This window comes from Elephas maximus, chromosome 7, assembly GCF_024166365.1.
Source record: "Elephas maximus indicus isolate mEleMax1 chromosome 7, mEleMax1 primary haplotype, whole genome shotgun sequence".
In the NCBI taxonomy this organism is placed as follows: domain Eukaryota; kingdom Metazoa; phylum Chordata; class Mammalia; order Proboscidea; family Elephantidae; genus Elephas; species Elephas maximus.
The window spans coordinates 52,909,078-52,934,118 of NC_064825.1; the positions used below are offsets into that span (position 1 = coordinate 52,909,078).

The 25,041-nt window shown below is 42.0% G+C and overlaps 2 protein-coding genes across 4 annotated transcripts in view; one reads left to right on the forward strand and one right to left on the reverse strand.

Annotated features, from left to right (window-relative positions):
• RNF121 (ring finger protein 121) overlaps positions 1-21,625 on the reverse strand; it is a 75,111-nt gene extending 53,486 nt beyond the window's left edge. Inside the window, exon 1 of the mRNA XM_049889986.1 lies at positions 21,345-21,625. Coding sequence (XP_049745943.1) covers positions 21,345-21,551 — 207 coding nt within the window. The 5' untranslated portion in view covers positions 21,552-21,625. The remainder of the gene's footprint in view (positions 1-21,344) is intronic.
• A 363-nt stretch (positions 21,626-21,988) lies between these two features.
• XNDC1N (XRCC1 N-terminal domain containing 1, N-terminal like) overlaps positions 21,989-25,041 on the forward strand; it is a 39,827-nt gene continuing 36,774 nt past the window's right edge. For 2 of the 3 annotated variants that reach the window (XR_007518189.1, XM_049889984.1), the window contains exons 1-2: positions 21,990-22,074; positions 22,413-22,519. The gene's annotated coding sequence lies outside the window, so the exon portion shown is untranslated. Of the gene's footprint in view, positions 22,075-22,412; positions 22,520-25,041 lie in introns of all 3 variants that reach the window. The other variant, XM_049889983.1, reaches the window with a different exon arrangement.

Below are 25,041 nucleotides of genomic sequence, written 5' to 3' on the forward strand. Positions count from 1 at the left end.
AAAGACAGATATTAAACATGTAAACAAATACATATGTTAAATAATTTCTGGTAGAAGTGTTATGAAGAAAAATAAAACAGGATTAAGAAAGAGTGATGGAGGTTATTTTGTTGCTACATGTAGACACCACTTGGTTTCTCCAAAAGGTTCCCAGCACCAGGAGAACACGCTGGGTTGGATGAAGAATAAAACTTAGCCCATGTAGTATGTCTTATATCCTTGGGTTTTATCCCATTCCCACTTTTCACCCCAAGAAAGGTCTTCAGGGCAACAACCACCCCTCTCAGTGAAGACAAAAACAGTTGTAGGTCCTAATCTGGCAGAGCTAATGACTTGCTATATGTCACTGAGTAGGGTACTTCTCTCTGTCTCTGTTTCCCCATCTATACACTGAGGGGGTTGGCATAAATGACTTTGAAGGTCCCTTAAAGCTAACAGGCAATGAATTCATACCAAACCGGTTGAACTCCAAAGCTTTGGAGCCAGCTACATTATTCTGGCCTTCAAAACTGTCACAGTTTCCTCAGTTACCACAGAAGAAAAAGGAAGTTACCTTAGTGTGATGAGATGTGATATAACAGGATGCTACCAAATTAAATCAATGAGAATTTACTAAGTGACTACCATATTCATGCATCAGGAACAACCATCATTGCCAGGGGTTGGCCTTCTGCCCTGGCTTCAAGGACCTTCTAATGGCAAAGGGCCCTAAACTCTGGTATCCCACCTCTCACCCCCGTGACTGGGCAACCTGGCATTTCAGAGATCTCAACTGATCCTTCCAAGTTAGAGACTGATCAACCATGCAGCTAAAGACTTCATTCTTTCATAAAACATTAGAAATGAATAAGTGTACAAATCAATGATTCTTACTATATTTACAGAGTTGTGCAACAATCTTATTTTAAATTACTTCCATCACCCCAAAAAGAAACCCCATGCTTAGCTGCTTTGACTCCACATTCCCATTCCTAGGCTTAGGCAACCACTAGCCTACTTCCCTTCATCTGTAGGCTTGCTTTTTCTGTACCTTTCATATAAATAACCAAAACAAAAACCCAAACTTGCTGCCGCTGAGTTGATTCCGACTCATAGGGACCCTATAGGACAGAGTAGAATTGCCCCATAGGGTTTCCAAAGAGCAGGTGGTGGATTTGAACACAGACCTTTTGGTTAGCAGCCAAGCTTTTAACAACTGCACTGCCAGGCTCCTTCAAATGAAGTTGTACACTATGTGTTCTTTTGTGACTGGCTTCTTTCACTTAACAATGTTTTTGAGGTTCATCCATGTTGTACCATGTATCAGTACTTCATTCTTTTTTTTATTGCCAAATAATATTCCACTGTATGGCTATATCACATTCGGTTTATTGATTCCTCAGCGGATAGACATTTGAGTTCTTTACATATTTTGGTTATTATGAATAATACTGCTACGATCATTCAAATACAAGTTTTCGTGTGGACATATGTTTTCATTTATCTTGAATATATACCTAGGAGTGGAATTGCTGGGTCAAGTGGCTTACCATTTTTAGGAACTACCAAACTGTTTTCCAAAGTGACGGTGCCATTTTACATTCCTATCAGCAATTGCAGTGCAACAGATAGCTTTTAAATGGCCTTTCTAGCCATGGTCTTGTAACTCCCATCAAAAGATTGGGTGGGACTATGCAGATAAGGTGCTTATGGCCAACCAAGGGGATTTGACAGCTTTCTAACAATATAAACAAGGTGCATGGCACCCTTGTCGGGGTGAGACCATGCAAATAAGGTGTACGGAACACTACAAGGGGATTGGTCAGTTTTGCCATCCCACTAGGCTTAAAATGAGCCACCCCAGAGGCGGGGGGTGGGGAACACCAAGAAAGGAGAGCTAAGAGTGGAGCACATCCTTCAAAACCAGGGTTCCTGTGCTGAGAACTTCCTAAACCAGGAGACAGAGAGAGAGAGCTGTAACACAGGAGACAGTGCAAGACAGCAAGAAGTGGAGGCAGAGGTACAGTGGCAGCAGAACTAGAAGACCAGCACGAGATGACACAGTGGGCTTCCCAGCCCATGGAGCAAGATGGTTACAGTGGGTGTGCCAACCCAGAGAGTGAGAGAGCTGAGTGCCTTTAGGCCAAGGTTTCCTGGTAGAGTAGGGTGCCTTCGGGCACTTACTGGTGGAGCTAAAGAGCTTTGTGACACTTGCCAGAGTCGGCAGAGGCCAGGCAGAGGGGCCGAGACAGGCCTGCCTGTAGGCACAGCTGAGAAGAGGCTGTCCTGATCAAAGGACTATATCCAGAGTCCTTCCTGAACCTGAATTATAACCTGTTACTTCTCTAATAACCCCCATAACTGTGAGTATGATCTATGAGTTCTGCGTGGGCACTGCAACAAATTATGGAAACTAGCAGAAAAGTAGAGTGCTGTAGGAGGGGTGGTTGTTGTCAGAACTGGAGAGAGGAGGTATGTCTGACCTCTGCATCATAGGAATCAGTCTTGGGCTATTGATCTTGATTCCCCTTCCCCCTTATTAAGTTAGAGGATGTCAGATGCCCCACCACACCATTTTTTTTTTTTTAATAATTTTTATTGTGCTTTAAGTGAAAGTTTACAAATCAAGTCAGTCTCTCACATATAAACTTATATACACCTTACTACATACTCCCATTTACTCTCCCCCTAATGAGTCAGCCCACTCCCTCCTTCCAGTCTCTCATGACCGTTTTGCCAGTTTCTAACCCCCTCTACCCTCCCATCTCCCTGTCAGACAGGAGATGCCAATATAGTCTCAAGTGTCCACCTGATACAAGTAGCTCACTCCTCATCAGCATCTCTCTCCAACCCATTGTCCAGTCCAATCCATGTCTGATGAGTTGGCTTCAGGAATGGTTCCTGTCCTGGGCCAACAGAAGGTTTGGGGACCATGACTGCCGGAATTCTTCTAGTCTTAGTCAGACCATTAAGTCTGGTCTTTTTATGAGAATTTGGGGTCTGCATCCCACTGTTCTCCTGCTCCCTCAGGGGTTCTCTGTTGTACTCCCTGTCATGGCAGCCATCGGTTGTGGCCGGGCACCATCTAGTTCTTCTGGTCTCAGGATGATGTAAGTCTCTAGTTCATGTGGCCCTTTCTGTCTCTTGGGCTCATAATTACCTTGTGACCTTGGTGTTCTTCATTCTCCTTTGATCCAGGTGGGTTGAGACCAATTGATGCATCTTAGATGGCCACTCGTTAGCATTTAAGACCCCAGACGCCACACTTCAAAGTGGGATGCAGAATGTTTTCTTAATAGAATTTATTTTGCCAATTGACTTAGATGTCCCCTGAAGCTATAGTCCCCAAACCCCCACCCTTGCTCCACTGACCTTCGAAGCATTCAGTTTATTCAGGAAACTTCTTTGCTTTTGGTCCAGTCCAGTTGTGCTGGCCACTCCTGTATTGAGTATTGTCCTTCCCTTCACCTAAAGTAGTTCCTGTCTACTATCTAATCAGTAAATAACCCTCTCCAAACCCTCCCTCCCTTCCCATTCTCGTAACCACAAAAGAATGTGTTCTTCTCAGTTTAAACTATTTCTCAAGATCTTATAATAGTGGTCTTATACAATATTTGTCCTTTTGCATCTGACTAATTTCACTCAGCATAACGCTTTCCAGGTTCCTCTATGTTATGAAATGTTTCACAGATTCATCACTGTTCTTTATCAATGCATAGTATTCCACTGTGTGAATATACCATAATTTATTTATCCATCCATCCATTGATGGACACCTTGGTTGCTTCCAGCTTTTTGCTACCGTAAACAGTGCTGCAATAAACATGGGTGTGCATGTATCTGTTCACATAAAGGTTCTTATTTCTCTAGGATATATTCCAAGGAGTGGGATTTCTGGGTTGTATCGTGGTTCTATTTCTAGCTTTTTAAGGAAATGCCAGATCAATTTCCAAAGTGGTTGTACCGTTTTATATTCCCACCAGCAGTGTATAAGCCACCACACCATTTTTACAGCAATGTAGGGGGCTCTGCTGGCACAGTGGTTAAACACTCCGCTGCTAACCAGAAGGTTGGCAGTTCGAACCCACCAGCCATTCTGCGGGAGAAGGCAGTCTGCTTGCATAAAGATTACAGCCTTAGAAACCCCAGGTTGCACTTCTACCCTGTCCAATAGGGTCGCTACAAGTTGGAATCAACTCAACAGCAGTAGGTTTGGTTTTGGGGTTTTAATCAGCTATGTAGGGGGTTCTAATTTCTCCATATCCTTGCCAACACTTGTTGTTTTTAATTTCAGCCATCCTAGTGGGAATGAGAAGTCCCTGCATGGTGCAAACAGTTAACATTCTCAGCTGCTAACCGAAAGACTGGAGGTTCAAGTCCATACAGAGGCACCTCAGAAGAAAACCTTGGCAATCAACTTCCAAAATATCAGCCACTAAAAACATTAAGGAGCACTCAGTTCTACTCTGACACACGTTGGGTGGCCATGAGGGCAAGTGGTTTTTAGCAGATGTGAAGTGATCCAAAGATCATTTTAATCTGATTTATCTTCATATCTCAGAGAGTTAGCATATAATCAGGTACACTCTATGTATTCAATAAATGTTAGATGAATGTTAAATGTTAACTGCCTTGAAGACAAGGATACTTACTCCTTCATTACACCCTTCACATCTAGCACTAGACACAAAGCAGGTGCTCTGGAAAAAGTCAGTAATTTTCTGAGTAATTCTTTCTTGAACAAACAGTGGGAATGATGATGCAGAAGAATCCAAAGGAATTGGGAAAGTCATCTGAAACCAATACAACATACCTGTTTGCATCGGCTACCACAGCCACCTCTGAGACAACTGCTGCTCTCTAAGAATAAGAAGTAAATTCTGTATAAGCCATCCCTGCGGGGTCCCACACTCAGGAGTAGCTACCAAAATGCTCCATCACTTAGAAAACTGGCCCTCTCCCGCCATTTCCTTTTTCAGGGGGAGAGATCAAGCATATGACAAAATCACAATCTGTGAAAGATACTTTAGCTCTGCTGGAAGTGCCCTTTCCTCTCTCCAAGGAACTCAGAATTTGATCCAGAGGAGGGGAGACAGAATGGCATCTGGACTACAGCAGAGATGTGGAACTGACAAAGGCGCTCCATCCTTTGTGAATGCTTAATTAAAAAGTGACTCTTCCTCATGAGAGAAATGCTAACATGGCACCCTGCTGGATCATTAGCAGTCAACAGTAAATATTTCTCAACTTAAAGCAGCACACAACTAGGACTAATGAGAGATTTGGGGAGATGGAAAAACTGAAGTTAAATGGCTGGTATTAGTAGAAGGCCTAGGTGAGTAGAGAGAAATGTCTCTACTGTCTCCTCCTTTCTCTCTATTACTCTAGCTCCAAACGTGATCCAGGCCCTTCATCATCATGCTCTTCTATCCAGTCACTGAGTCATCCAAGTTCAAAATTTTCTGGTATCCAGCCCTGTCTGTAAAACAAAGAACTTGATAGGCTACTCAATGCCCTTCATAAAAGCCTTGAGGGTGAGCTCTTCTGACCACACAAGGCCATGATCTGATCCCAGTCTACCTTTCCAGTTTTACATTTCTCTGCTCTCCACTCCTCTGGCACTTAGCATATGTTCCCCTGTATTATGTATAACACAATATTATATATAATACACCAGAAAGTGCATGTTGTTCTTGCTGTTGTTGTTAGGTGTCGTGAAATCGGTTCTGACTTGTAGCGATCCTATAGGACGGAGCAGAATTGCCCCACAGGGTTTCCAAGGAGCGGCCAGCGGATTTGAACTGCCGACCTTTTGGTTGGCAGAGGAGCTCTTAACTACTATGCCACCAGGGTTCCGAGAAAAGTATATGCACTCTGGAATTAGATAAAACTGGATGTCTTACTTGCCTGGATTAATGCATTAGTTTTCCCTGCCCCTTTAATCCCCTGTCCATTTCTGCCTACAGAGTGGTCTTTCTAAAATGCAAATCTGATCTATTTCACTCATTTAAGTGCTCAAAACTCTTCTATAATTAATAATCAAGTGCAGATAAAAATCTGAAGTCCTTAACTCAGCATATAAGCACAGCATATGATCTCACACCTGCCTCCCTTTCCGGTCTCCCTACTTTCTCCTCACTCCCCACCCCCTACTCTGATGCCCCAGGAATACTAAACCGCATGTAATCCCTAAAGGAAGGTACCATTCTCATTTTTATTCTTTCTCTATCTCCCACCTTGCATGTATTGCTCCTCCCTTCCCCTCTTTCTTTAGCTGGTTAATTTCTAATCATCTTCTATACTTACTTAAGGTGGTACTTTCACCTACAGCCTTCAGCGAGGACATGGCCCTGTCAACAGCCTAACTCTGGACTAGCCTGATACCCTGACATTTAGCCTCCAGAGCTGTGAGACAATTTTTATTTGTTATTTCTGGTATTTTGTTATAGCAGCCCTAGAAAACTCCTACACCAACCGATTTAAAGTAGTCCCTTTCCTCTAATCATTCTCTATTACATCACCCTATTTTCATTAAAGTATTTATCACCATCTTATTTTGTCACTTGTTTATTGTTTGCTTTCCCTCATTAGAAATTAAACTCCATAAGAGCAACAACTTTGTCTTGTTCATTGCTATATTCCTGGACCTACAAAAATGTCTGACATAATGATCTCATAAGTATTTGAAGAAGGAAAGAATGAATAAAACAACATAGACTACATATTTAATAAAATGCTTGACAGATGTGTGAATGAATGAATGAAGGAGAGGAATAGAAAGAAAAATAAGTGGGAACACTGTAGTTTTTTTTTTTATAACTGCTCATTTCTCTCCATAGTCACTGCCTTTGCCTTAGCTCAAGTACTCATCATCTTTCTCCCAGGCTGCAGCAATATCTCCTAACTGATTTCTTCTCCTTTCCTAACCTGATCCCTCCAAAATGTGGTAGAAGTGTGGATTTTACTAGACTGATCATTCTGAAACACAGAGCTGAACATGTTACTCCCTTGCTCAAAACTCTTCAATGGCTCTCCAAAGCCCAAGCTCCTTAGCATGGTTATAAAAAGGCCTCACCAACCTCATCACTCAATATTACATCCCTACATTTAACCAAACCATGGTAATTTTCAACAACCTCGTGTGCATGGGAAAAGCTGGACAACGAATAAGGAAGACCAAAGAAGAACTGATGCCTCTGAATTATGGTGTTGGCGAAGAATACCGAATATACCATGAACTGCCAGAAGAATGAACAAGCCTGTCTTAAACGAAGTACAGCCAGAATGCTCCTTAGAAGCAAGGATAGCAAGACTTCGTCTCACGTACTTTGGACTTGTTATCAAGAGGGACCAGTCCCTGGAGAAGGACATTAAGCTGGTAAGACAGCAGGTCAGTGAAAAAGAGGAAGACCCTTGGTGAGATGGACTGACACAGTGGCTGCAACAATAAGCTCAAGCATAGGATGTGAGAATAGTTCAGGACCGGGCAGCATTTCGTTCTGTTGTACATAGGGCTGCCATGAGTCAGAAACAACTCCACGGCACCTAACAACAACATTTAACATATACTCCAGGCATACCAACTTTGTACAGAATATTCCATGCTGTTCACAGCTTCCAAGCTTTTGCCTATCTTGTCATTCTGTTGGACAACTCTTCCCTACGTCACAGGTGATCTCTTAAACTCAAACTTAATCCTCGAGAACCAATTCAAACATCTTCTCTGTAAGTATTTAATGATTCTCCCTAACAGAGTTAATCACTCCCTCCTTTGTGTCACCATGGTACTTTATACACACACTATACTACTATTGTTTACATGTCTGTCTTCCCATAAGACCATTAGCCCCTTGAGAGCAGGAACTATGTCTCTTCATCTTTGTGTCCCCGGCACAGTATTTGGCATATATAAGCATTCAACAATTGATTACTGAAGGAATTAAATAAACATGTCTAAATTCCTCAGTCTGGCTTTCAAATTCAACGTCATATTGGCCCCAACCTATTGTTGTTGCTGATTACCACTCAGTCAATCCTGACTAATGGCAAACCCATGTGCACAGAATAGTACTGCCCCATGGGGTTCTTTTTTTTTTTAAATAATTTTTATTGTGCTTTAAGTGAAAGTTTACAGATCAAGTCAGTCTGTCACATATAAGCTTATATACACCCTACTCCATACTCCCACTTACTCTCCCCAAGTCAGCCCGCTCCCTCCTTCCAGTCTCTCCTTTCGTGACCGTTTTGCCAGTTTCTAACCCCCTCTACCCTCCCATCTCCCCTCCCCCATGGGGTTCTTAAGGCTGGGACCTTTCAGAAGCAGATCACCAGGTCTATCTTCGAAGGCGCCTCTGGGTGGGTTGGAACCACTGTCCTGGCTAGTAGTAGTCGAGTGCTTAACCTTTTGTGCCATCCAAGAACTCTCTTTCTAGATTTAGCTCTCACTCCTCACTTGCTGATTGCCAAATACATCCTTCTTTCTTACGTTTACTTAGGGCCTTTACTCTTGATTCTCTTTCTCTAATGAAATCCAAATACCTATTAAGGCTCAGCTCAGGTAGTCCCCTTTCCGTGAAGTCTTACCCAGCTTTAACAATAAAAAGGGATTTACGTCCCCAATAGCATTTTGTTTTTTCTACTGATCAGGTATTTAGCACTTCTTGTTTTGTATTTACAGCCACTACATTTAGAATTTTTCTAACTAGACTGTAAGCTTCTTGCAGTCAAGGAACATGATTTGGCATCTTTTTTTCAACTCAAGGACCTAACACACTGCCTTGCACAAAGCATGCAGTTTTATTAGTGAAGAACAGTATGTGCAAGGGTTACCATAGAGACTTCTCATGTCTCCATTCCTCTGTATACATATGTGCTTTTTTATACCTTCACCTAAACTGATCTCCTATTCACGTGGTAAACTTGTATTCCTTTAAGAATCAGCCCAAATGTCATAACCTCTCTGAAGCCTTCCTTAACTCTCTCAAATATGCTTAAGCACTCCTTCTTCCATGTCCCTGTGGTACCTCGTACCTCACACTATATTATAATTACCACTTGATGGGCTCTTCTCCCCACTACACCGTAAATTCTTTCAGAAAAGAGATAGTCCTGTTACTCATTTATGAATTCTCAAAACCAAATATGGTACCGGGCATAATTAAATGCTTAGTAAGTATACGGTGAATTTGGAAAGCAGACAATCTATGTTACAGAGTGTACCAGCAGTAGAGATCATGGAATCACACCACCAGGTTCATGTCCCAGTTCCACTTATAGGCTATGCAACTTTGAATAAATTACCTGTGTCTCAGTTTTTCTCATCTGGAAAATGAAGATATTAATAGTATTAAAAATAGAACTAAAAGAGCTAATGCATGTAAAATGTTAAGGATAGTACCTGGCACACACTACGCACTAAAAGAAATGACAGCTATTACTGTTATCAGAGTAAGAGGAAGAAAAAAACTCTCTCTGCAGGGTGCTAAATGACAGACTCAGACAAGGTTAGATTCAATCCTAGGGGCAATGGGGAGTAAAATGTCACCGGAGACTTCTGAGTAACAGAATGTATTTGGTTATGGATAACACCCTACTGGGAAGGGAAAACCTTGGCAAGGCTTCTGCTCTCTGCCTCCAGCCCCCAGATTTCCCCTACTCCACTATTTCTCCTAGTTGCCCGGGACCAAAAGCCCCACAGCCAAGTCCTAGGATCCTCTTGGGAAAGCTGCACTTTAGAGGGAACTAATGAGTTTATGTTTACCTACAGATTTTCCTCTGAGGAGCAAAGAGATAACAAATGACTTCAAGAAGGGAAAACACAAAGAAAGTGGAGATGAGGAATGATGCTAGATGGATTATTTTGGGTTGGCTTTTTTTTTTCCATGAAGTTGAAGGTTCCTGGGTGGTGCAAACGGCTTGTGCTCATGTACTAAAGGTTGGTGGTAGGAACCTACTCAGTGGCACTGCAGAAGATAGAGGCCTGCTGAACTGCTCCATAAAGATTACAGCCAAAAAAATGCTAGAGAGCTATAACACATGAATTGGAATCAGCTCTACAGTAATGATTTTGTCTCCACCACCACCCCCCGCCCCACCCTGCCACCCCCGCCATGGAGTAAGCTGTTAGGTCAAATAGTCCCAAGTGGGCTGGGCCTACACTCCCCAGAGGCATTCTCTGGCAGTGCAAGTGCCTCCAAGGGTCAAAGATACAAAACAGCAGAATCTGGGAAAAGGTACAATGAGGACTAAAAAGTTGAAGCTACAGAAATAAGAATTCTAGCCCAATGTGAAGAATACTACAACAGAAGTATTCAAAGAGAGAACAGGCTGACCATGGAATGAGAAGGAAGCTTCCTGTCATTAAACCAAAAAACCAAACCAGCTGCCGTCAAGTGGATTCTGAGTCACAGCAACCCTGTAGGACAGTATAACTGCCCCAGAGGACTTTCAAGGTTGTACATCTTTACAGGAGAAGACTGCTACATCTTTCTCCCACAGACTGGCTGGTAGGTTCGAACCGCCGACCTTTCGGTTAGCAGTTGAGTGCTTAACCACTGCACCACCAGGATGCCTTTCCCTGTCATTAAATCAAAAAAATCAAACCTGTCCCTGTCATTAGAGGGGTTTAAACATTGACTGGGTGAACACTCAGCGAGGATGTTAAGCATGGGTGGAAAGACTAGATTTAAAATTCAAGTTCACTAAATATGTGAGTATCTATGATAGCCACTGTGCGAGATTAGATGCTGGAAACACAAAGATGAAAAATGATATGGGTCTGTCCCCTCACGGAACTCACTGCCTAATGATGGACACAAACAACACAACATGGTTAAGTGCTGACAGAAATCTATACAGGGTGCTATGGAAGCAGAAAGCTGATCCTCAGATTTTGTGCCTGTAAGTTATGGATCAGAAATTCTGGTGGCATAGTGGTTAAATGCTATGGCTGCTAACCAAAGGGTCGGCAGTTCAAATCTGCCAGGCGCTCCTTGGAAACTCTATGGGGCAGTTCTACTCTGTCGTATAGGGTCGCTATGAGTCGGAATCGACTCAACGGCACTGGGTTTGGTTTTGGTTGGTTTAAGTCACGGATAACGAGCAATTTGGCATTCAGTAAAAACAGAAATGCTTCAGAAGTAGTTTATATGAAAATACTGTCAGAGCCTATTGCGTGGTTGCCAGAATAGATAGTAAGCATGTCAGTTAACCTTTGTGATTTGGTCAACTCTTCCTTAGTCCTCAGCAGGATCCATATCTGCAAGTATTCTCATTAATTCAATAAATACCCTGATGTTTACTATCTGCCAAGCACTGTGCAAGCAATGAGTAATATACAAAGATGAGAAAGACAGTCCTTGACCTCAAGGAGTTAAAACATTGCTCTTCATCCTTTCTTCCTCTTTCCTACCCGTTTTTACTAATCAGACACCTTAAATTCCTTCTGGAAGTAGATGAGTTATTAAACCATAAAGCTGCTAATCGATGAATGATCTGCAAAAAGAAAGGCTGGCCTGGGGGGGAGGTGGTGTTGGAATGGGAAAGACTGTCTGCCAGTATGAGACTGGCTGTACTCCAAAGCCAAAAGTTTACAGAATTGGAGGTTGTAGGCAGTAGGCATTTCATGTACTCCTTCCCTATCACCATTTTTTTTTTTTTAATTTTCCCAACCCAATATTATCAGCACAGATTACTAAGAATAATTATACCTTCATCCATTCAGTCATTCACTGGGATTTACCCAGTGTCTGATGGGAGCTGTTGGAAACACAAGACAAAGTTAAACACTGGAACCCAAGACTTTCAAAGCTGCAAGAGAACTCAAAAGTCATCTAGTCCAAAAAGAGAAAAAAAAAAGTCATCTAGATCAAGCCTATCGTTTCATGGATGAAGAACTGAGATACAGAGAGGTTGGGTTCTTTCATGAGTTCACACACTCATACATTTATTGAGTCATGTCCTATGCCAGGCATCAGGGATATAAAGATAAAAAAGGGTCCTTCAAGGTGAACACAGTCTGGTGGGACAAACAAACATACAAATAAATATACTGCAAAATAGCACTGTTGTTGTTAGGTGCCATCAAGTCAGTTCCTGCTCATAGTGATCCTATGTACATCAGAACAAAACACTGCCCGGTCCTGTGCCATCCTCACAATCACTGTTATGCTTGAGCCCATTATTGCAGCCACTGTGTCAATCCATCTCATCGAGGGTCTTCCTCTTTTTCCCTGACCCTCTACTTTACCAAGCATGCCCTTCTCCAGGCACTGATCCTTCCTGATAACATGCCCAAAGTATGTGAGACATAGTCTCACCATCCTTGCTTCTAAGAAGCATTCCGACTGTATTTCTCCCAAGACAGATTTGTTCATTGTTTTGGCAGTCCACAGTATATTCAATATTCTTTGCCAACAGCACAATTCAAAGGTGTCAATTCTTCAGTCTCCCTTATCCATCGTCCAGGTTTCGTGTGCATATGAGGTGACTGAAAACACCATAGCTTGGGCCAGGCGCACCTTAGTCTTCAAGGTGACATCTTTGGTTTTTAACACTTTAAAGAGGTCTTTTGCAGCAAATTTGCCCAAATGCAATGTGTAGTTTGATTTGCTGACTGTTGCTTCCATGGGTGTTGATTGTGTATCCAAGTAAAATGAAATCCTTGACAACTGCAATCTTCTCTCCATTTATCATGATGTTGCTTATTGGTTCAGTTTTGAGTTTTGTTTTCTTTTTGTTGAGGTGTAATCCATACTGAAGGCTGTGGTCTTTCATCTTCATCAGTAAGTGGTCCAAGTCCTATTCACTTTCAGCTAGCAAGGCTGTGTCACTTGCATTTAACGCAGGTTTTTAATGAGTCTTCAAATAATCCTGATGCCCTGTTCTTCTTCATATTGTCCAGCTTCTCGGATTATTTGCTCAGCATACAGATTGCGTAAGTATGGGAAAGGACACAACTCTGATGCATACCTTTTCTGACTTTAAACCACACAGCATCCCCTTGTTCTGTTCGAACAACTGCCTCTTGGTCTATGTACAGGTTCCTCATGAGCACAATTAAGTGTTCTAGGATCCCTACTCTTCACAGTGTTACCCATAATTTTTTTATGATTCACACAGTTAAATGCCTTTGCATTGTCAATAAAGCATAGGTAAACATCTTTCTGATATTCTCTGCTTTCAGCTAGGATCCATCTGACATCAGCAATGATATCCCTGGTTTCATCGCCTCTTCTGAATCCATCTTGAATTTCTGGCAGTTCCCTGTTGATGTACTACTGCAACCACTTTTGAATGATCTTCAGCAAAATTTTATTTGCGTGTGCTATTAATGATACTGTCTGATAACTTCCACATTCAGCTGAATCACCCTTCTTTGGAATAGGTATAAATACAGATCTCTTCCAGTCCATTGGCCAGGTAGCTGTCTTCCAAATTTCTTGGCATAGATAAGTGAGCACATCCAGCACAACATCAGTTTCCTGAAACATCTCAACTGGTATTCTGTCAATTCCTGGAGCCTTGTTTTTCACCAATGCCTTCAGTGCAGCTTGGACCTCTCCCTTCAGTACCATCAGTTCCTGATCATACGCTACGTCCTGAGATGGTTGAATGTCGACCAATTCCTTTTGGTATAGTGACTCTGTGTATTCCTTCCATCTTCTTTTGATGCTTCCTGCATCACTGAGTATTTTGCCCATAGCATCCTTCAATAGTGCAACTTGAACCTTGAATTTTTCTTCAGTTCTTTCAGCTTGAGAAATGCTGACTGTGTTCTTCCATTTTGATTTTCCAATGCCAGGTCTTTGCACATGTCGTTATAACACTTTGTCTTCTCGAGCTGCCCTTTGAAATCTTCTGTTCAGCTATTTTAATGTCATCATTTCTTCCACTTGCTTTAGCTACTCGATGTTCAAGAGCAAGTTTCAGAGTCTCTTCTGACATTCATTTTGGTCTTTTCTTGCTAGCATGACCTAGGCAAATCACCTCTGTAAATGACATGCCTGAGATTCCACATTTAACTTAATGGAAACGTCTACTGTAGTACAGAGGTGGGAAGTATGTGGAACAGAGACAGAAGTATGTAGTTCTCGTACTGCCCAGAGTGATTAAGAGCACAAGCTCTGAAGTTATCTTGGATTTGAATACCAGCTCTGTCATTCACCTGGCTGTTAGTGACAAGTTACTTACTGACATCTGGCAATTTATTAAATTCTCTATGCCTCAGTTTCCACATCTGTAGAATGGGGATAATAATAATAGTACCTACCTCACAAGGCTGTGGTATTGAACTAGATAATGCATATTAAACACTTTGGCACAGGACTTGGCACAAAGTAAGTGCTCTATGTTATTTCACCTTCAGCACTCACCATTAGCATGCTTTCTTGCTGAGCCCTGACCTTTTAACCACCTATTACCAACTGACTGTTGTTGTTGTTATTGGGTGCCACTGAATTGATTTTCGACTCATAGTGACCCCAGATGATAGAGCTGAACTACCCCGTAGGGTTTTCTTGGCTGTAATCTTTACAGAAGCAGATTGCCAGGTCTTTCCCCCACGGAGCCGCTGAGTGGGTTTAAACCACCAATCTTTTGGTTAGCAGCTGAGCACTTCACCATTGTGCTACCAGGGTTCCTTTCAATTGACTGTATGTGAGATTAAACATCTAGTTTAGAACCTAGGACTGTTGTTTACTACTCTAAGTGTTTTTTTCCACCATACCATGCTACCAATCATTTTACACGCCTTAAAAAAAAAAAAAGGCTCAAAGGTAAATGGTCAGAAACAGCCACAATGGAAATAATGAGAATGTCCATGCATGGGAAGAATGCAACCAATGCCACCAAACAACGTGTGCAGAAGCTGTTGAATGGGAACCTAAACTGCTGTGTAAACCTTCACCAAAAACACAATAAAACATTATTTAAAAAATAAAAATAAATAAATAAAAGCTTATTGTTTATGTGAAAAATAAAAAAAAGATAAATGGTCAGATATCCAAGATTAAATTCCAGTTGCACATGTCTCAGTCCCTCAAAGATCTTGGCTTTGGGCAAGATTCTGTAGAGACTGAAATCCCTGGAAACAAGGAACATTTATCAAATGTCTACAGAGAGGGACCCACTGGAGGAAGAACAAAAAACAAAACAATGATTACTGCTTTGAGGAAGCAAGGGGGTTCCCGCCTGTTGGTGCTTTACCAATCTTGTTGGGAAAAGAGATGTCACATCGATTGCTACAAACTTCTCAGTGTCCCCCACTGCATTACACCATATTTTTTTACAAATAACGCTACGTAAACAACGCACCCACACATAATATGCGCATAGCATGCCTAGGAAAACAATGCACAAGGGAGTTGTGTGGTTGGCAAAAAAGTACAATGTGTGTGTTATTTGCATAAAAATATGGTACTCTACTATCATAACACTTGTGACAAGTTTTTGCACTTATTTATCAGTCTCTCCACCCACACTAGTCTGTGAACTCCTTGAGGGCAAGTATCACACTTTCTCCACCTTGGCATTATTTTAGGCATAGCGCACTGCCTGGCACACAGAAAGTGTTTCATACAAGTTTGAAGAATGAACTGATAAATGAAGGAACAACCCTATGCACAGAAAACCATAAAAGGCAGGGAAAGAGGAGATCAGAGTAGACCGGAGTAGTTCTAGAAGCTGAGCAAGCCCTGGACTAGAACTTTAAATAACAGATGGGATTTACGAAGGCACAGAGAAGGAAAAGGTATTCTAGGCAGGCAGGACAGTATCAATAAAGACCTGGCAGTAATTAGAAAGATAGTATACAGTATGTTATGGAGCCCTGGAGGTGCAGTGGTTAAGAGCTACAGCAAACTACAGCTGCTAACCAAAAAGGTCGGCAGTTCAAATCTACCAGACACTCCTTGGAAACCCTATGGGGAGTTCTACTCTGTCCTACAGGGTCACTATGAGTCAGAACCAACTCAATGGTACCTAATAACAACAACAGAGCCAGAAAGAACTTTAGACTATGATCTAGCCCAATAGTTCATTTCTTATAGGGATGTTGTAAACATTCAATAAAAAAAGCATGAGGACAAAGCAGAAGACCTGGCATATCACAAACATTTATTAAGTGGGAGCTATTATTAATTACACTCAAAAATAATACTTAGCAAATACTTATTGGGTACCTACTGTATGCCAGGCATCATGCTGAGTGAAGGGACTACAACAATGAGCAAAACAGATTTGGACTATGCTGTCATGAAGCTTACAGTCTAGTGGAGAAGACAAAAGAAAGAACAATTATAATAATGTTTGACAGGGCTGGGATAGAGGAAATACAGTGGGGCTAAAGGAATATAAAGTAGGCTCATCCAATCTGTTGGCAGTAAGAGAAAGCTCTTTGGTTTTCAAAGTGTGGTTTGAAAAACCCTAGGGATTCTGCTGAGTTCCTTCAAGAATCACAAGGCTTCACAGAGAGATTTTGTTTGAATAAAGGGTCTCGTAACTAAATAAAGGTTTAAAAACTATCAGTCTAGTTCAATCTTCTCTTTTAACAAGACTAAAACAGGACCCAAGAGGTAAATTACTCACTTAAAGCAGTAATACCTCAAGTTAGTGGCAGGCTGTTTTGAACTCTGGCTTGAGCTAGAAACTACTCACTGATCTGCATGATATCACATCATTTTGACAGGTAAGTAGGCTCTGGAAGTAGACTGTCCAGAAGTCACTGGCATATGCAGAGCAGGAGGGCTAGTCGGCTCTGATTGGGTGCTGAAGTTTTCTCTACCTTAGGTCTCAAGCCAGCTCTCTATGCCAAAAGGATGTCTACAATCCGTCTAGGAGGTTGGCCAGCCAATCCTTCAAGGAGGAACTCACTGACTCCAGGAACAGGTCTAAATCTGGGCCTAGCTGGTGCCCAGGCTTTATCCTACTAACTTCCTCAAGCACCCTGTGATTTGGCAAGTTGAGAGACGGAACTGAACTTAGCCAGCCATTCCAAACCAAAACCAAACCCAGTGCCGAAGAGTCAATTCCAACACATAGCGACCCTATAGGACAGAGTAGAACTGCCCCATAGAGTTTCCAAGGAGCACCTGGCGGATTCGAACTGTCGACCCTTTGGTTAGCAGCCGTAGCACTTAACCACTACGCCACCAAGGTTTCTAGCCAGCCATTACAGTCTATTTAATACCTGGCCTGAGCTGGCTAGGTTCATCTCTCATCTCCCTAGTCACCACTGGGCTAATCATTCTTCATAACCAGGAGCTCAGCAGAATCAAACTATCAGTAAATTAAAGAACCTACACAAAAGAACGAACAAATCTGTCTTGGAAGAAGTACACACAGAATATTCCTCAGAAGTGAGGATGGCAAGACTTCGCCTCACATACTTTGGGCATGTTATCAGGAGGGGCCAGTCCCTGGAGAAGGGCATCAAGTTTGGTAAAGTAGAGTGTCAGCGAAAGGCAGGAAGACCCTCGGTGAGATGGGACTAACACGATGGCTGCAACAATGGGCTTAAACATAGCAACGATTGTGAAGATGGCACAGGACAGGGCAGTGTTTCATTCTGTTGTACACACGGTCACTGTGAGTTGGAACTGACTCGACAGCACCTAACAACATAATAACAACAAATACGGAAAAACCAATATTCCTTTGGTTAACTCCAGTTTTAACCCTTTCAGGAATGAAATGTTATTTCATGTTTTGGAATTGGGACTTTTGCTACATAAAGGGGTGGTTCACTCTGACAAGATGAGTCTTCAGTTTGGGTCCTTAGGTGGAAGGGAAACAAACACTCTCAAATTGGAAGACCTGGTTTTAAATCTTAGCATTAACACTTAGCAGTTGCAAGGTCCTGGGTATGCCTCAAATCCTCTGAACTCAGCTTCCTCAACCAAAAATTGGGAATACTAATACAACTTAACTCACAAATTCAAGACTCAATGCTCTTTTGAATCACAGCCACTTATCAAATGTACTGGATCAATTTTTACATATGAGATAATTAAGGCTATTTAATTATAAGTTGCCTACCTAGAACACAAATAGCCCAGGGAGAAACGGAACCAAGGTGCTCGGGATAGCATAGGCTTTGAAGTTAGTCAGACCTAGACTGGAATCTGTACTTCCCCACTAACAAACTGTGGAAGCCTAGCAAAGTTACCTAACCTCCCTAGCCTTAGTCTCCTTACTTATGAAATGTGGTTAACACCATCTAACTCATAGGGTTGCTATGAGAAATACATGAGATAATGAAAAAAAAGAGCTTTAAACAGGAGCTGGTTTATGGTAAGGGCTCTATAAACAGTGGTATTTTCTGCTGAGAGCTCTTTCCCTAAGCCATCTCTTCTATCCACCTCTCTAAAACAAGAAATGCAGTTAGCAAAGCCCAAATTATCTCCCAACTTTTTGGAAAAATAATAATGAAACCAGACGAAAGGAGAAGAAACCAGAAAGGAAAATGAACTAACAGCTATCTCAGACTATGTATCATGCTAATAGCATCTGATATTGGAAAACACAGGTACAATATCCTGAAAATAATTAATTCACAGTGGAAAAGAGCACCAACTCCATCGGTCAGCCTACCCACTACCTTTTCATAATCTGGCTCCACAGTAGAGTCTTATCTACGAAGGACAAAGTGCTCCAGGTAGGCAACTCTGTTGCCACATACAAATCATTACTATTTTTGTAAACCCAAACTTTATGTTTTCAGTCAAACCCATCTCCATCATAAAGACTTGACTCACTTCCCCTAGCCAATTTAGGTGCTTCTCTCACGCCCCACTGCACTTGTAATTACCTTGTATTTTAATCGGCTATTTACATGTCTCTCCGCTAGACTGTAAGTTCATAAAGATCCTCCTTACTCATCTTTGAACCCCCAGTGCATGACACACAGTTGTTTGCTGTTTGCTGTGAAGTCTATTCCAGCTCACAGCAACCCTATATGACAGAACAGAACTGCTCCATAAGGTTTCCTAGGCTGTAATCTTTACAGGAGCAGGTCGCCAGGTCTGATCTTTTCTCCTGTGGAGCAGCTGGAACCACCGCTTTCAGTTAGCAGCTGAGCGTTTAACCATTGCACCACCAGGGTTCCTTTGATACTCATTGCCTATTGCTGTTAAGTCGATTCCGACTCATAGCAACCCTGTAGAAACGCCCCATAGGGTTTCCAAGGCTGTAGTCTTTATGAAAGTAGACTGCCACATCTTTCTCCCACTGAGCAGCTGGTGGGTTCAACCCGACTTTTTCGTTCATAGCTGAGCGCTTAACCACTGTGCCACCAGGGCTCCTTTGACACACAGTAGACCCCCATGATGAGTTTCACCTTCTCTTTCACTAGTTAAGGCTGTTAAGGAACAGCTGAGACACTAGTAGAAGTTCACACACAGACTGAAGTCTGCTAGACCAGACTCCTGCTCCTTTTGGAGCTTACAAAAAGGACTGTTCCTGCTTCCCAGAGTCACTTTCTTCAACACACAAAGAAATGGACAGGACCAGTCCACACAGAACTTCCAGACAATAGCTTATATTCTTTCTAGGTGAATGAAACAATAAGGTTTCTGAGGTGAATGCTAGTGGTTACCTACAAAGTTGACCTCTAGGCATGACACTTTGGAAAGCACATTATACTGCTAGAAGCGCTTAAGTCCTTAAAACAATGAAGGAAGAAAAGCTAAGAAGCAAAAATGTCTTATATCAAAATTTTAAGTTCTCTTCTCCTTTGCCAAAACTTTTACTCTTTATCTTAATGAACTCTGACATATGGAGCTGAAATCAGGCTCCCTCAAAAGGGAGCCCATAACTGACAAGCCATATATAATAACTTCAATACAGCACTTATCCTTTTCAAAGTGCATTCAAATATACCTCATTTAACCACTGTCCACTGTAATCACAGAGGCTTAGAGCTAGAAGGGTCCTTAGAGGTCACTTCTGCAATCACCCCACCAACCACTGGTATCCAAACACCTCTCTAGTGATGGGGGGTAGGGTTCTAAAACACTTCTTTAAAAATCCCTCATTTTTTTTTTAGGAGTAGATACCACTGAAACAAAAAGTTGTCCCAGTGACCCTGCTCTGACCATCTGTCAGTTTCTCAGTCTCAACACGTCCCCTTACTGATTCAAATCAGATACACCAACTTCTCCAACCCATCCGACCACCAAGCAAGTCTTTGCTTCCCAAGTCCTCTTTCAGTCCCTTTCTCTGAATCTCAGCCCTAACCCTCCACCCCAACATACACCCAGGGGCCACTAAAATTCTGCTACTCATAGATCTCACAGTTTTCATCCCTGAAAATCCCCTTCCTCCTTTTCGCCTATGCTGTCTCTGTCCATATGCAAGACCATAAGCACCCCTAGCTATGAATGCCACATTGGCCTCAGAACGTTTACCCTTTCCTTTCTCACCTTCTGTTTCTCAACGCTGTCCCTTCGAGCTCAAACTCTCCTTCAAGGACCACTCCTAATTCAACAGGCCAGTCACTGAATGCCTATTAGCTAGGGTAGGGAACACACACTCTCAAAGAGCTCACTCCTCATGAAGCTCACAAGTATTGAGGGAAAAAGAGATAAATAGACAATCGTTTATCTTTTAAGGGAAGCCTTCCCTGGCCCAAGTGGAACTGGTCTCCCTATTCTCAGTGCCATCATTATACCTCTCAAACAATGATTAGTCTTCTTGTCTACCTCACACCACCAGATCGTGAGCTCTTCAAGAAGACCCCTTGTATCCCTAACATCTACCTCAGGCGCAAAGGTGATACTTAATGTTTGTTCAATGAGTGAATGGATGAATTCCGGTATACAATCATTCATTCATCCATCCGTTCTTTCATTCATTGGCCAAAACTTTACTAACCACGCACTATACAAAGTTAAGAATGTAAGTGTAACTAATAGTTTCTACCTAAAAACAATTCGAAGCTATAATACTAGTAGCTTAACACCCTATCTCTTTCCGCGTCCCCACCCCCCACCCCAAGCCTCGACAGCGCCCGCACCCACAGTGAAAGCTTGGCCTTCCCTTGAAGAAACTCCCCGCCTCTCTAACTCTTCGGCTACCCCTATAGTCCTACCCTAGGACCCCCAGCTAATAATCTCCAGATCTTAACACCCCCACCCTTCCAGACTCTCTCTCTCTCCTCTATCTCCATCCTTGAGGTTAACTACAAGTCTTCAACCCCCATGACCGCCCAGGAGGCCCCGAATCAGGGGTCTCTCCAACTCCCCTCTCCGTGCACCCACTCCCCGGACAGCCGCTTCTCTTCCAGGACCCCGTCTCTTCTAGGACTTCCTCTCCCAATATCTCAGTTTCAGGCTGAGTCTCTCCTCGACTAGTCTCTCAGCTCTCCTCACCTCATCCAGCTCCCGATCCGCAGCAGCACCTCCTCCAACCTCCACCTCCACGACCGCCGCCATCTTCACGGCTCGCCCCCTCCCCTCTGTCCCCGCGCTAGCCAGCTGCTTCCGCCGCTCAAGTACTCCTAGCCAATCGACGGGAGGGCTCCAGCAGAAGGGGCGGGGCATCGATACTGGCAGACACCTGTCAGGGACTAAGACCATCTACTTGCTCTTCACTTTAGGGATCGTTCCCATGCTCTTCTAGCCTTCAGAAGGGAAAGAATCTTGGAAAACAAGAAGTTTGGATTGTATTATTTTCAGGGCAAATATTTCACCAGTTTCCCCTTTTAAGAGCCAAAAGGGGAGAATCGCTAAACGAACAACTTTCGAGACGCTCCCTCACTCAGGACTCCAAAGGAGCAAGGCGTGGAGGCTAAGGACTACATTTTCCAGGATGCATTGAACCTGACCCGGAAGTTTAAATGCCTCTCACTTGCTGGGTGGTGAGTGAAAATACATTAAAAAAATTATTTTTCCAGCTGTAGGACCTTTCTTGTTACCTTGATGGGCAATTTTCAGAAATAATAGCTTCTTGAGGCCTTGGAACGAATTATCATGCTTTGAGAGGCGGAAGAAATACCCTCAGGGTCATAAGGCGAAGGTCAGAGAGCCGAAATAGGCGGGAGAATTAGTTTGTGGTCTACGATCTGACGCAGCGATGGCTCTTCGTGGTTCATTGTCCCGGGTGAGGGGGCGTTGGGGTTCGTTGGTGGAGAGGGGAGTAGCTGACATGGAAGAGGGATGGCCATCAAGAAGGTGGACAGAGCAGTCTGTTCCGAGGAGCCGTGGTAGTCGCCGAGCAGCTTAGGCTTCCGAAGCTGAGAGCCGAAGAGCCTTGCGAGACTTCCACGGCCCTCATACTGCACTTCTTAGGCTCTCACGCCTCAGGGTCCACTTCACACATCTGTACTCTTTCCTACCCCACGTCCTGCGCCCCCAGCTTCTACTCTTATCCCCTTTTCCGGACGTCTTATTTGTTAAAAAAAAAAAAAAAAAATTTTTTTTTTTTTTAAATTTATTCAGTGCGCCTTATCCCCACCTGTATCTTCGTGTCTGATTTCCAACACCTTGTTATTTGTACATCCGGATCCGACACTTGCAAGCCTGTGTCCTCTGCTGACATCTCCCCAGTAAGTAGGGCTAGAATGACCTTTTGGGCGCATGGAGTCCCTAGAATACCAGTCAACTTTATTTTGAGGTCAACAGGAAGTTATAGCGTATTATTTACATCATCTTTTCCCCTTAAAATGGGAATCAGTTTTATTATGTGAAACTTTAATAATTACAAACACTGTATACCCATCTCCCCAGATTGTCTATTGACGTCATGATCTGTTTGCTTCCTCGTTTTTTTAGAAGATAAAATATTACAGATAAAAGTTGAACTTATCTGTGTCTTCTACTCCCAGGCCCATTATTCAATTATCCTCCCCAGAAGCAACTATTTTTATGAATTAGCTGTGTATCCTTACAGTCCATTTTTTAGAAAATTTATATGTGTATCCATAAACAATATATAGTATTGCTTCATTTGGGGCTTTAATGAGCATAAGTGCTATTTTTCTGTCTGTCATTTTTTAATTCTTTCACTCAATATTATTTTCGAGACCTTTCCATGTTTACCTATATTTACATCTAATTCATTCCTTTTAACTATTATATAGCCTTCCATTGTATGATATATGACATTCCATTTATACATTCTTCAATTGATGGACATTGGAATTCTACGGTTTTTTTGCAGTTAGAAACATTGTACATGTTTTTTTGTGCATATTTTCATCTCTAGAGCTGTGCTGCTTAAATACATTAGCTACTAGCCACATGGGGTTATTGCACTTTTGAAATGTGACTAGTTAAAATTGAGATGTGCTTAAAGTGTAAAATATACACCAAATTTCAGAAGATTTAGTATTTTCAAAAGACTGTAAATATCTCATTAATAATTATATACAGCTGATGAAATGGATTAAATAAAATGTATTATTAAAATTAATTTTATCTATTTTCTTTTAGTTTTTTTAATGTGGCTCCTAGGAAATTAACAATGACATATGTGTGGGTCACATTATGTTTCTATTGGACAGTGCTGCTCTAGAATATACCTAGAAGTAGAATTGCTGGGTCAAAGAGTATGTATATATTCTATTTTTTAGACACTGCTAAATTGCTCTGCAAAGAAATTTGTTTTCTAATTGATTTGTAGCTTCTTAAAAAATATATTCTAAATACTATCCAACTTTTCATCTGTTGCAAATACCTTCTTTCAGTCAGCTATTTGTACTTTAACCTTATTTATGCTGTGTGAAAGTTTTAGTTTTCATGTTCCTGTCTTTGATCTATTTGGGTAAAATTTTTTTAATATGCTCTGAGGTAAGGATCAATTTTCTGAACACTACTTATTCATCTTTTTCTAACAGAATAATGATGTTGCTCTATCGTATATATATAATCAGACTATCAGGTTTTAAATTCTCATTTATGTGGGTCTATTTCTGGGATCGATTTGCCTGTTTCTAGACAGTATGTTTTAATTCATATAACTGTAACTGTTTTTGAAAGAGTTAATGCCTACCTCTTTGATCTTTTTAGAATTGTCTTAGCAATTTGTGGTCCTTTATTTGATGAGTTTGTCGTGTTTGCCAGAAACTTCTGTTAAAATTGTGATTGGAATTATATTTATTTAATAGACTACTCTTTCAGTGGATGTTTTCTGTACTTCTGAGTTCCCCTTCACTTTTGTTGTTCTTAGTCAACTTCGAGTCCATTCGCACTCGTGGTGACCCATGTGTGTCAGAGTAGAACTCTTCCATAGGGTTTTCAAGGCTGTGACCTTCCAGAAGAAGATCGCCGGGATTGTCTTCCGAGGTGCCTCTGGTTGGATTCAAACCACCGGCCTTTTGGCTAATAGTCGAGTGCTTAACTGTTCATGCCACTCAGGGACCTCTCAATATATGTTTCTGTGGTGTGGAAGATGATGAACGTGACAAAAATCCATATTCTCAAAGAGCTCACTGTTTAGTGGGAAGACACACAGGGTAAACAAGCAATTAGAAAAAAGCAGGAACAACAGTGTTTATATAAGGGCAAGAAGCCTGAAAGAACTTAATCCTTTCAGAACTGCAAGCAGTTTGATGGGCAGTGATCTCCATGAGAAAAAGAGATTATATTATTCATCACTGTGTGTCCAGCACCTAGTATAGTGCCTGGTAGTTACCAGGTACCCCTTAAAATATTGACTGAATGAAATATCCAAGATTGATAGCTTCAGGGTCCCCAAGCCAAGAGTATGGTTTTGGGGCTGGCTTAGTCAGACATCTGTATGTTGGTGATGAGAGAAGGTGGAGTTTTCTACATCCAATCACAAATGTATACTGTTTTTCTGAAACAGAGAGCATGTCTTATTTTTATATTTTCAATATCAAGCATAACCCCAAAACCCACTGCTGTCGAGTTGATTCCAACTCACAGCAACCCTATAGGACAGAGTAGAACTGCCCCACAGAGTTTCCAAAGAGCGCCTGGGGAATTTAAACTGCTGACCTTTTGGTTAGCAGCCATAGCACTTAACCACTACGCCACCAGGGTTTCCATATCAAGTGTAGAGTAGGCAAAATTGTTGGATGCTCAGTGAATTCCTATGGTGAAAAAA